Genomic DNA, 13,974 nt, shown 5'->3' on the forward strand with positions numbered 1-13,974 from the left:
CTCTCCGTGTCTCCGAAAGTCTTGCACCTATTCAAACATCCTACCTTACACACCCTTGCTTTCTATTTGTAGCACAGAAGAATGGAAGTTAGATTTCCCTACCTACCAATCATTTCTCTGCTTCCTTTGCCCTTACTTGACATGGGAGACAAATCACTTGCAGTTCCATCTTACCTGGCCGAATCAGAGAGGTTGCAGCAACCCCATGCATGTTTACAGGCAGCATGCAAGCAGATAAAGTCCTCTCCAGGTGGAAGCTTCTCTGGTCACTATCTGACCTCGGTGACTGATTTCTCGACATGGTGTAACTTCTGGGTTTTATATCGTCTAACCCAGTCCCCTTCCATGAAATAATTTTTTGTCCCAAAAGATTTAAGTAAATTATTTTTCAAGGGCTATTTTTTTAAGATTTTTCTTTTTTTTTTAAATTTTATTTTATTTTTAAACTTTACAATATTGTATTGGTTCTGCCATATATTGAAATGAATCCGCCACAGGCATACATGTGTTCCCCATCCTGAACCCTCCTCCCTCCCCATACCATCCGGCATTGAAATATGTATAATATCATATATGAAACGAGTCGCCAGTCCAGGTTCGATGCACGATACTGGATGCTTGGGGCTGGTGCACTGGGAAGATTTTTCTTTTGATGTGGAACATTTTGAAAGTCTTTATTGAATTTGTTACAATATTGCTTCCATTTCATGTATTGGCTTTTTGGTTGAAAGACATGTGAGATCATAGCTCCCGGACCAGGGATCAGACAAACACACCCCGCATTGAAAGGCGAAGTCTTAGCCGCTGGACCGCTAGGGAAGTCTCTAAGTAAATTGTTTAAAGAAACCACGGTTTAAGTAAAACACAGTGCCGTTTGCTAAGATGCCATAGTTTTTTCAGAAATATATATAGTCAAAATCACCTAGATTGTAGAAAGCTTGAAAATGTTTCTTTCACCTATGACCATTTGTTTTGTGTTCTTGTAATGTTACCTGGCATCTGATACTGTCTGAGGTGTGTTTCCCATCATGCCCCTGTGAGCGCCCTTTGGGCCTAAGTGATGCTGCAGGGACAGGTGACGGGCCTCATTTGCCACCCCCTCCCTGGCCGCAGTCTGTGTCTGATCTCACCCTGTTTGTAGCACTGTTCTGTCACTGTGTGGTGGTCTGATATTTCGTCTTATTGAAGAGGCTGTCAGCCAGCCACCCTGGAACTAATTTCGTGTGTTCAGCCCCCTTCACAATCATTTCTGTAGCAACTGACGAGCTCAATCAGGTGGCAATTAGATTTGATTATTAACGTGGTCAAGCTCTGTGTACCCCTGACCCTGTGACATTTGTTCAATGGCCCAGCTTTGGGCATAGCATGGAACTGCCTCCAAGTGGATGACTCAGGCTCAGGTGAACCTTTGTGCTCCACTGGGGCTTCCCAGCAGTAACTGGCACGCACACACGCATATCGTTTAAGACTGTGCTGCTCAGCATTCTGGAAGGATTATGTGGTCTCTTGTTCCCACAAGTGTACCTTTTCACAGCATCATGTACACACGACTTAGATTCTGATTTGTGTGTGTCTGTGTCATAGATAGGGATGTGTTTAAACTCAGAGATTATGAGTGGACATGAGCTTGACATCAAGCCAAGGGAATTGCCTGCCTTCCAGAACCTTTTAATTGATAGCCTCGCTTTGCCATTCAGTTTGGTGTGACTCACAGGTGCTGCAAATGAAAGGGAGCAGAGGCTGGACGTGCTCTCACACAGAGGTGTGAGACCTGCACTGACATTATTTTCCAAATGTTGAACTCAATCTGCAGCGTGATGCCATTTGGATGCCGAACTGCTCTAGCTTTTCTGTTTTGTTCTTTAGTGTCTTGGCAAGCCACACCAGGTCTGTTGTAGCAGATATCAGTAACAATTTAGTATTCACTACTACAAATCAAGATTTTCAGTTAGAAGGGAGTCTACTGAATCAAGGAGATGGACAATTTTTGTCCTGTTATCTTTTGTTCCTGTAAAAATCACCGATAACCTCTTGCCTGAGTATTTGTTCTTTTTTAAAAAAAATAACGTATTTATTTATTTTTGGTCGTGCTGGGTCTTCGTTGCTGCGTGTGGGTTTTCTCTAGTCGTGGTGAATGGGGGCTACTCCTCATTGTGGTGCACAGGCTTGTCACTGCGGTGGCCTCTCTCATTGCAGAGCACAGGTTTGTCATTGCAGTGGCCTCTCTTTTTGCAGAGCACAGGCTCTAGGCGCTTGGGCTTCAGTCGTTGTGGTCCATGGGCATTAGTTGCCCACAGCCCATGGAATCTTCCTGGACCAGAGATCAAACCTGTGCCCCCTGTGTTGGCAGGCGGACTCCTATCCACTGTCCAGGGAAGTCCTGTGTATTTGTTTTTAGGGCAACATTAGCAGCTGCCAGCAATTTCTGAATGCTTATCTTGAAGACAGTCATAAAAGCTTGATGTCTGTTGGGCAGAAGAGTACAGCAGGGTTATTAATAGAACTTTAGGATTGGAAGGGACTGGGGATTTTTTCTAATCTTATAACAATCCCAAGTGTGCCCCAGAGGTACCCCTAATATCTGAGGAAATCTGGGTGAAGGGTTATTAGGGTTTCAGACCTCAATCTGGGTGATAGCACTCACTGCCGTGACCCTGAATCCCAGAACCCGAGAAGGACTGTGGACACCGTAGAAACACCTCCAAGTGAATAAAAGCCCATCTTCTCACCTTTGGTGGGGAGGGGCTTGATGCCCTGGCTTCAGCCTCAGCCACATCCCTTATGATTTTAGTCTCTGCCCATGGTCCTTACCTACCCTCTAGTTCCTTGTCGTTTGGCTGGCTTCATTACAACACTGAAACTGCTCTCTCCAAGGCCACCAGGTCTAGTAATCCTCCTGCTAGCTTCATTTCACACCTTGGCTTCCATCCATCACCTACCTTGGTTCTCCCCCTACCTCTCAGAGGGCTACTTCTGAGCCCACTTTGTGGGCTCTTCTCAGGCAAGTTCTGCCCTTGGCCCTGGTCTCTTCACTGATGACCTCAGTCCTTCTCAGAGATGCAATTGTTTGTCTCTACTTATGACCGACTCGTCAAAAGTCCCAGTGTTAGCTTCTGATTCTTACTTCCAACTGTCTCCGTGAACTATTCCATCCTCTGTAAACCTCACCAGGACTACAGCTGTCCATCTCCCCACTAAACCACCCTCACCAGGGTTCTGCTCCGTTTGCTTGTACCTGCCCACCCTCCAGATCACCCTGACTCTTGTAAATAGTCCCTCACATCCTAACAGCTTGAAAGAGGGAAATCAGGAATGCATAGTGTGGTGGAAGATGGGGGGGATGGGAGGAAGGAGTAACAGATGCTGCCAGAGGTCAAGTAAGGTAGGGCCCCAGATGGCTAGATAGCCTTATCAACCAGGAGACTGCGGGCGAGAGAAGTCTCAGTGGAGTAGGTGAGGAGGTGGAGGAGTCAGATTTCAGGGTGAGTGAGAGACCAGAAAATGGGGAGACAGAGAGTGAGGGTGGAGAACATGGAAAATTCCCTCAAGAAATTGGACTTGGAAGAGAAGAAGGGAGTTGGAGGAGCAGTTGTAAGAAGAAAACATTTTCTTTCTTCTTTTAATGGCAGGACAAGCTTGAGCCTATTCAAATACTGGCGGGAAGAAGCCAGGAGAGAGAGAGACAACAAAGATACCACAAGCGGGGGGAGTGAAAGAAGCAGAAGGAGTGGTTCCCCAAGTGGAGGGATGCACTCCATGCGGGAGGAGGGACACCCCACCCGCTATAACAAGGTAACAAGGAAGGAATGAGCGTAGATGCCAATGAGTTTGCTGGTATGGTGGCAAGAAGTTAAGAGAATTTCCATCTGATGCTTTCTATTCTTCCCTTTGAGGAGGCAAAGTGATCTCAGGAGCAGGGTGTTAGAGGAGAGATTTAAGAAGAGTAGCAGAAGTTCGAGAAAGAGGGCTAAGGAGGAAGGGATTGCTAGATGGCTTTGACAATCCCATCAAGGCTAGTGGTGGCTAAACCACGGTGGCAATTGTGTGCTGGTCTCAGTTTTGCTCAGCAGCCTGGAATGGGTTTAAGAAGAAGGACACCTGGACTTGTTTAGCAGTGGAGTTCTGCTGGGTGAGTGATGAAAAAGATGGGTCTGCTCTAAATAGGGGAAGAAGCAAAGAAAAGGGGTGGAGTTGAGGACCAGGTCTTTGGAACTGAGACGTCAAGATGCTGAGTGGGATACTGAAGAGACCCAGAAGGCGGCAGGAGACTCCGTGAATGGGGACCAGTGGGTACTTGGCAGGGACAGTGAGGGGAGGGGCGTGTGGACGGAGGATGATTGTCCAAGCAGCAGAGATTCTCATCCAGGGTGGAGGGGCAGTTGGGGAGGACAGAATCTTCAGGGTTGAGCCAGCCTCCAGGAAGGGCAAGAAGATGGAGAGAATGTTCTGTGCAGACATGGAACACATGGGAGAGTCTGTTAACCACAGACCCACTCCAGCGAGAATAGCGTAAAGGTTGGGGAGGGAGCAGAGAGGTGTAAGGTTGGGTGAAGGGAGAGGAAGCATGGAGTAGCAGAGAAGGAGTAGGGAAGGTACAGCAATTACAGAATTACATTTTGGCATGTGAGACCCAGCGGGGTTAGCTGATCCCAACCTAACCAAGAGAATTAGCCCCAGTGCTCCGGCTTATACTCCATGTCCTGGATTAACAGCATTTCAGAAAATATATGCATATCAGGGGACTCTGGGAAGACTCAGCTTGCATTACTGACAGCGTTCCTCATGTTTTGCTTGTATCATAGGGCATGTCTCTTCCCACTTGCCAAATTTGTTCTGCAAACAACATGCGTCCATGATCTCTTATTGGCCTGTCATGCAGATATTTTTTACAGAGCAGAGGTTCTTAATCCTGCCCACACAGTAGAATCATGTGGGTAGGTTTTAATGCATGCTAGTCCCTGGGGCCCAAACCAGTGACTTCAGAACCTCTGGGGATGAGTTCATTAGAGTCTGTATAATCAGTCTTAAAATATCTTTTGGTCATGCTAAGGTGTGAGGAACCTGGGCCTTAGACCATTGCTACCCAGTATGTGGTCCAGCAGCCAGCAGCAGCAACGTCACCTGGGAGCTTGATAGAAATGAGGATCCTCAGGACCTACCCTCAACCTCCCTACTGAATCAGAACCAGCATTTTAATAAGCGATCTTTCCCTTGGTGTTAACTGTGAACTTTGAGAAACCCTGCCTTAAAACAGTACTAAAGCCTGGTCCCACCTCTAGAGATTCTGATTTAACTTATCTGGGCTATGACCAGGGAATTGGAAGTTTCAAAGTCTTCCCAGATATTTCAAATTTTCAGCCAAGATTAAGATCCCTACCTTACAGCATTGAACAAAGCATCAGGAAAGGTTCCTGGGGCATTTTTATTCAACTGGGTGAATCATCATCATCTTTGCTTAATGATTTCTGACCTTTTATTTAACTTACCAATGAACTGCATTCGGTTCTCATTTTGGGGAAAAAACTGCCTGTCATAATCTTATGGCAGGAACATCATTTCTGCTCATCTTTCAAAATGCTCATGGGAGGCTTAGTAACTGACAAGACAGGAAATACTGAACAACCGAAGGCTCATTACCTAAGGACTGGTTCATTTATTAAAGGAAAGAAAGCGTTGCCTATAGGACCATCATTACAGAATACCAAGCAACTCCTTGTGAAATAAAGAACCTTCCCGAAGGTGCTCATTTCACACACTAGCAAGGTTATGCTCAAAATTCGTCAAGCTAGGCTTCAGCAGTACGTGAACCAAGAACTTCCAGATGTACAGCTGGGTTTAGAAAGAGCACAGGACCCAGAGATCAAATTACCAACATTCATAGAGAAAGCAAGAGAATTTCAGAAAAATATCTACTTCTGCTTCCTTGGTTATGCTAAAGCCTTTGACTGTGTAGATCACAACAAACTGTGGAAAATTCTTAAAGAGACAGGAGTACCACACCACCTTACCTGTCTCCTGATAATCCTGTATGCAGGTCAAGAAGCAACAGTTTGAACCGGACATGGAACAACTGACTGATTCAAAATTGGGAAAGGAGTATGTCGAGGCTGTACATTGTCACCCTGCTTATTTAACTTCTATGAAGAGTACATCATGCAAAATGCTGGGCTGGATGAATCACAAGCTGGAATCAAGATTGTGGGGAGAAATATCAACAGCCTCAGATACACAAATGTTACCACTCTAATGGCAAAAAGGGAAGACAAACTGAAGAGCCTCCTGATGAGGGTGAAAGAGGAGAGTGAAAAAGTTGGTTTGATGACATGTGTTCCCATCACTTCATGGCAAACAGAAGGGGGAAAAGTGGAAGCAGCAACAGGTTTTATTTTCTTGGGCTCCAGAATCACTATGGATGGTGACTGCAAGCCATGAAATTAAAAGACACTTGTCCTTGATAGGAGCAAAGACACGACAAACCTAGACAGAAAAGCAGAGATAGAAAGCAGAGATATCATTCTGCTGACAAAGATCTGTATGGTCAAAGCTACGGTTTTTCTAGTAGTCATGTATGGATGTGAGAGTTGGGCTATAAAGAAAGCTGAGCACAGAAGAATTGATGCTTTTGAACTGTGGTGTTGGAGAAGACTCTTGAGAGTCCCTTGGACAGCCAGGAGACCAAACCAGTCAATCCTAAAAGAAATCAACCCTGAATACTCATTGGAAGGACTAATGCTGAAGCTGATGCTCCAATACTTTGGCTATCTGATGCAAAGAGCAGACTCACTGGAAAAGACCCTGATGCTGGAAAGATTGAAGGCAAAAGGAGAAGGCAGCAGAGGTTATATAGTATTACCAACTCCGTGGACATGAATCTAAGCAAACTCTGGGAGATAGTAGAGAACAGAGGAGCCTGGCATGCTGCAGTCCTTGGGGTTGCAAAGAATTGAACACAACTTAGTGACTGAACAACAACAATAGCATTCCTGGTTAGTTATTTATTCTGTCCCTTCCACGACCTTGTTTGAATTGATACTGAAAGCCTTCTACAGCTTCCTTCAAGCCAACTGATGGCACAGGTCAAACAACAATAGTTTGTTTGCTGAAATGTTAGGTCATGACTATTACAGGAATTAAGACATAACAAGTGTTATTTTAGGCCTGAGTTTCCAGAGTATAATACAAGCTTAAAAGTACATTTTGCAAAAGAACAAGCTTGACAAGTGTTTTAACAATTCATTATACTGTATGGGTTAGAAAGGCAAAGAAAATTTAAGGCACCTCAGTTAGCCCACATGACACTCAGATGTTTGAATGGTTAAATCACCCATTTTTGTGTGGGTGTTTAAGTCTCATGAAAAATAGATTATTTTTGTTGAGGACTTTCCCCAACTTTTTTTTTCTCACTTCTGAGTCAAACGCATGAACGCCTGAATCGCTTTTCCCACCACTGATGATTGAAATTCGGCTTAAGAATTATTAAAATTAAATTAATGCCGAGACAAAAGTACTACTTCTCAAGCCTTTATAAAGAAAAATCTATCAATAGTCTTTTAAAATTATATAGGTTTCAGAAAACAAGAGTTTTTGATTTCATTATACTTGATATCAGTCTATAAGAAAGATGATCATTCATTTTTAAAATTCGATAAAGAGCAATTCAGTGGATTTGCAATTCAGTGTGAATTCTGCAAGATCATGTTCTTCTTTTTAGGAGGCAAAAAAAAAGCTATCAAAACTTGAAAAAAATATATGTATCTTCTCCATGTTCTGAGTGAGAATGAGCCATGGAACGGTTTCCTACCCTCTGCTCTCAGGCCTCAAATTATTTATTGAACATTTTCCTTTCTTAATAGCTCAAGGTAATATGCATTCTAGATTTCGTCTCCTGGCATAACCGAGAATGCTTCCTAAACATTAGGAGGCTTACTGTTGAAGTCAGCCAGACAATATCATGCGTATTCCCCAGCAGGGAGATGAGAGAAGGTGGTATCTCCTTAACCATACTAGAACTTTTTTCAGAACACTCCACCATCAACTGAGGTCCTTGTCTTGGGTGTGTTACATAATAGAGAGTCTCTCACCCCCTCACCTGGCGTCTACTACATTGTTCTGAGTGCCATAGCAAGTGAGGTCAAATTTGCAATTTGGAACTTCAAATATTATAGAAAAACCCAGTTTTTCAACTAGTGCAGATGGATAGTTAGTCATTATTCATGCCTTATGCATTATGACTTTGTAGATTCATAGATCAATGATGAATTTTAAAATATCATAAAATAGGGTCAATTTAATTCTGAGGATTCTACTTGGATGCAAGCTTAAAGTTGAGTGATGAAAATGACATTTTCATGGAGTCACTTAGAATGGAGGATTGGATTTTATTACTGTGGTCATATGTACCTGACTGGGTTTCCCAGGTGGTGTGAGTGATAAAGAACCCGCTTACCAATGCAGGAAACATAAAAGACCCGGGTTTGATCCCTGGATCAGGAAGATTCCCAGAGGATGGCATGGCAACACACTCCAGTATTCTTGCCTGGAAAATCCCACGGACAGAGGAGCCTGGAGGGCCACAGTCCATAGGGCTGCAGAGCCGGACACAACTAAAGCAAGTTATCATGGCGTGGCACATACCTGACTACCAAACACATGACATGTTGACTACTAAAAAAATGAGATCCCCAGTATTTAAAGTGGAAGTTGATGTAATCACACACTTGATCAGACCATCTCAGGTGACTCCACATGTACACTACAGACAGGTCTTGACCAGAAATCGCTGCAGGCAAACGTCTACCAAGTTTCCTACTCCCTGTATTTAACACTTTGCATCATAAAAGCATCCTTTCCTACTAGGCACTCTTAGTTTCATGAAACTTTATAAGAATCACTTATAGGACTTCTCTGGTGGTCCAGTGGTTATGATTATACATTTCCATTGCAAAGGGCATGGGTTCGATCCTGGGTTAGGGAAGTTCCACATGCCTCCCAGTGGACCTAAAAAAAAGAAAAAAGACCTTCAATTAGGTCCTCTGGTTGACTGACCAACTTTTCTTTTGGATTAATGCAGGGGTTCTTCTTGAGTTTCCTAAATCCTGCTTTCAGTGAGAGCTCTGAGTAAACTTTATAAGATGCAAATACAACTAAATTATTTGCCTGCTTCAGATAATCAGTGGCTTCCCACCATTCACAAAGTCACCAGGTCCAAAGTCTGCCCCTGCGAAACCCTGCCTCTGCCTTTGTTCTAACCTCATCTGCCATCATTGCCTCATCTGTAGGCCTAGACTTCTGTGCCTTTGCACATGCTCTTCTCTTAACTGGAATTATCCCACCTGGAAAACTCTTATTTTCAAGACTAGTCTTTGACTTCATCTTCTCAATTCAGCCGTCCCTGAGCTGTCTTCTTGAGTGGTCCACTCTGTTCTCACATCTTTACTTAGAAGGACATCGAGGTGTATATCCTGCTTCCGTCCGCTTTCCCTGTAGACTGAGCTCCTTGAGTGCAGGGTCCATGGATGGCCTCTTCATCATTGTGGGCATCTCACCTCTAGCATACCTGGTATATAGTGGCCACTTCTAAGGGACTTAGTGAATGAATGAATGAATGAGTGCCTCCCCAAGTGTCTAACAATAATGAGGGAAGGACTTGAGAATGGAGAGAACTTGACTTTTTCACTAAGCAGGCTAGAGTCCTACTTTATTTATTAAAAAAAAAAATAATATATATATATATATACTGATTCATTTGGCTGTGCCAGGTCATGGTTGCATGCGAGATCTTAGTTGCAGCATGTGAACTCCTAGCTGTGGCATGTGGGATCTAGTTCTCTGACGAGGGCTTGAACCTGGGTTCCTTGCATTGAAAGCACAGAGTCTTAGCCACTGGACCACCAGGGGAGTTCTCATTCTTTCTTTCTAATTCTAACAGGTGTTAACTCACTGCCTGCCTTTATGCCTTGTAACTTTCCCTCTTCTTTCCACTCCCATTCAAACCTGATAAAATATTACCACTTTTGTGTTGGTTTGTGTGTTAAAGTTCTCACAGTTCATGAGTCTAGGAGTAATAGGGACACACGCTTCCAAAATTTACTTGTGATTGTGAATAAAGGGGCTCATGATTTCCAGTATTAACATGGAGGCCAACATGTAATAGATAGGTCACAGGGGACATGAGTTTGGGTGAACTCTGGGAGTTGGTGATGGACAGGGAGGCCTGGCGCACTGCGATTCATGGGGTCGCAGAGTCGGACACGACTGAGCGACTGAACTGAACTGAAAGTATCCTAAGATTTTGAAGTCCATTTTGAAGTTTCAGGTATAGTTTTTAAATATGAAATGCTACTCTCCAAGATAGACTTCTCTAATTGAATTGCATGGCAATGATTTGCAAATATTACGTTTAAAGAAAGGCCACAATATACAGAACCATGTATTGTCTTAAAATAACTGTATTATGCACATTAAAACATGGAGCGTTCCTTTCCGGTGTGATTGCTTTGTTTGATCAAACTGAAAGTCAGGCTTTCTATTTTGGCATTACGCCTTATTTCCTAGACTAAATGAAATTATTCCATTAGAGCAAATAGACGCTTGATAATGGTTTGATTCCAGTTTTAATTGGAATGCTGTTCTCAGAATATTTTACCATTCCAATATTATTCCTTGATACTGGATTTTCAAACAGAGACTCTATGTTAGCGCTGGGTTACAGCCCTTAGAAGACTAGAATAGTTGAAATCCCAGGGGAATTTCAAACCGCGACCTTGTCTGAGGCAGAGACGGTGCTGTTTTCCGGCTGTCTGCTGGCAAGACGTATTTGGTTGATTGAAACAAAACGTTGAAAGAAACATCCCTTCTGAGGTTTGATGTCAGCTCCTCTGGGATGGGCACACATCTGGAGATGGATAAGCAGCTAACTACACAATTCCCCCTCTTGTTACTAGAGTAGTCTGCACCAAGGCATCACGATTTCTTTCTCCTTTTCTAAGGCTTCCTGACCGCAATGAGGCAAGAAGTGACCCGTGCCCACAAAGGCTGGGCCCTGGACTCCGTGACCATCCACAACGAAGTTCTGCGGCAGACCAAGGAGGAGGTCACATCACCCCCTGCGGTAGGTGCCACTGGGCAAGAGCAGGGCCACTTCTGGAGCTGGGGCTCCAAGTTCAAGTTCTGCTGAACATGGACCTATGAGCATCTCCATCAGGTCCTCTGGCTTTGCAGTGAGAGTTTCCTTGGTTGTAACCAGGAGACCTCAATGCCAACTCCTCCTGCATTTGCCAGAGTGGGAATGAATGATAAACACCAGGAAGTCCCCAGACTGCATTCTTTGTAATTACAAGTTACATTTGTGTGTGCTCAAAAGGACTTTCTGCATGTCTCCATCCACTGCTGTGGGGCACTCACAGAATTAATGAGGGTTAAGGGCAGTAGTGGGTTGCCATTTTCCAGTACTCTTGCCTGGAAAATCCCATGGACGGAGGAGCCTGGTAGGTTGCAGTCCATGGGGTCGCTAAGAGTCAGACACAACTGAACGACTTCACTTTCACTTTTCACTTTCATGCATTGGAGGAGGAAATGGCAACCCACTCCAGTGTTCTTGCCTGGAGAATCCCAGGGATGGCAGGGCCTGGTGGGCTGCCGTCTATGGGGTTGCACAGAGTCGGACACGACTGAAGTGACTTAGCAGCAGCAGCAAGGGCAGTAGAGACTAACAGGATTGGCAGTCCTGAGCTCTGGGGCCAGTTCCAGTCATGTTCCTTCTTAGCTGCAGGACCTGGGTGGAAGGACAACTTGCCTGGAAAATTCCATGGACAGAAGAGCTTGGTGGGCTATCATCCATGGTGTCACAAAGAGTCGGACCTGGTGCACACATCATACCATGCCACAGATTTAATGATGGTATCTAATGTGCTAATTTTCTGGGATTGCCCATGGTTTTACTGTCAAATCATGTACTTCAGATTTTGGTTCAAGAGGTATGGTTCTTATACTCTTGGCCCACATGGGGGATTTTAGAAAACACTTTGCAGCTAACATCCCTCTCTTTTATTATAATATAGATTTCCTTTCTCTTACCCAATCCTCACTGGAAATGGAAAAATGGTCACCATCTTCTATTTAAGTGTGTCTTATGAGCTTACGTGATTGTTGGAGTCTCCCCCGTGATTCCCTTTAGACTTTTTTCTTACTGAGCACATGTTCTATGGCTCCCCATTGCCTACAAGATAAAGTTCAAGCTCTTCAGTCTGGTATCGACAGTCTTCCACCATTGAGCCCTAACTTATTTTATAACCATTGACCCTGCTGCTAAATAAAATGCTTGGACTGTCCTGACCATCCAGCCTCTCTTGATGCCCACCCTCTCTCCTCCATGTTCCCAAGTGCAGCGCACCCTCCAAGACCCTCTCCTCCACAAGCCTTCCCGAGCACTCCAACCCACGGTGACCTTTCACTTGCAGTCACCGCACTTGGCCTCAGTCAATGCTGTTCATTAGGCAGCCCCTCTAACAAGTGTGTGCTGGTGTTTGAGTCATGCCTTTTACATTTTGTTCTGTGTGTGTGTGTGTGTGTGTGTGTGTGTGTGTTGTCTCCTGGTTTACTGGTGAGGCCCTCAAGGGTAAGTCCTACTGTGTGAAAGACAGATACAGGATGAGGTCAGCCACTCTTGGACTGATTCTCCCCCACCCTGCCCATCACTTCCGCTCTTGCTCTGCATGTCTGACCTCTGGGGGCACTCACATGAAGTTAGAACCACCTGTTGGCTTGCTCAGTGCAGGCTGAGATCCCGAGTGGTACCCAGCTCTGAATCATGTCCTGGGTGCTCCCGCAGGACCCCGCACCAACTCAGAACACCCCTGTCAGAGACTTTCATTTGCAGCAGAGGCAATCTGGCGCTGCTGGCTGAGTCTTTGGTCCCAGGCTGGTCACCCCTAGGCTCAAATCACCAGTAATAGAAGCATTTCTATGGCACTCATGTGCTGTATGTGCTTAGCCACTCAGTCATGTCTGACTCCTTGCAACCCCATGGACTGTAGCCCACCAGGCTCCTCTGTCCATGGGATTCTCCAGGCAAGAATACTGGAGTGGGTTGCCATACCCTCCTCCAGAGGATCTTCCCAACCCAGGAATCAAACTGGGATCTCCTGCATTTGCAGGCAGATTCTTTACCAGCTGAGCTACCAGGGAAGACCATAGCCTCCAGCTGTGCCATAGAGCAACAGTGGGCTCAGTATTTCACCAAGGAATGTATCCACTGGTGTTTTCTTCTTTAGGGGAGCGTTTTAAGATTGCTGTGCATTCTCTTTCCAAACTGATGACCTTCGGTACAGCATTGGGTGCCCATCTCCCAGCAGGTAACTTTTTAAAACTTCCTGCTATCTTCCGCTTGGCTCTTCCAGGAAGGCGTATACATTTATGGGCTGTACATGGACGGAGCAGCCTGGGACAGACGGAATGGGAAGCTCACGGAATCCACCCCCAAGGTGCTCTTCACACAGCTGCCTGTGTTGCACATCTTTGCCATCAATTCCACGGCACCCAAGGACCCCAAGTTGTACGTGTGTCCCATTTACAAGAAGCCCAGGCGGACTGACTTGACCTTCATCACTGTGGTGTATTTGCGAACAGTCCTCTCCCCGGATCACTGGATCCTGAGAGGCGTGGCCCTTCTGTGTGACATCAAGTAAGTTCCTTTCCACCTGCTGAGGGCCCTGGAGCCACGTGGGCAGTCAGCGCTGTCGAGAGACTCAGGGAGGCATGTCTTTCTCCCTGATAATTGCTTGATTACTCTTTCTAAATTAAAAAGTTGATATCTTACAGTCACTTGGATGTGCATGTTTTCTCTCATATCAATATTTGGAAAGACGATTCAAAAGTAAAGTTTTTTTTTTTTATTATTCCAGGCAGTCATATTCCATTTATAATTATTTTTTAGATAAAGTCCTATTTTCATGTTTGAATACTTTGGAAGATTTG

General features: G+C 44.8%; 1 protein-coding gene across 1 annotated transcript in view; it reads left to right on the plus strand.

Annotated features, from left to right (window-relative positions):
* DNAH8 (dynein, axonemal, heavy chain 8) overlaps window positions 1-13,685 on the plus strand; it is a 324,670-nt gene extending 310,985 nt beyond the window's left edge. The window contains exons 91-92 of the mRNA XM_010848693.1: window positions 10,989-11,110; window positions 13,398-13,685. Of these exons, the coding sequence (XP_010846995.1) occupies window positions 10,989-11,110; window positions 13,398-13,685 (410 nt within the window). The remainder of the gene's footprint in view (window positions 1-10,988; window positions 11,111-13,397) is intronic.
* The last annotated feature ends 289 nt before the right edge of the window (window positions 13,686-13,974 follow it).

Source organism: Bison bison, unplaced genomic scaffold (genome assembly GCF_000754665.1).
Source record: "Bison bison bison isolate TAMUID 2011002044 unplaced genomic scaffold, Bison_UMD1.0 scf7180017864270, whole genome shotgun sequence".
NCBI lineage: Eukaryota > Metazoa > Chordata > Mammalia > Artiodactyla > Bovidae > Bison > Bison bison.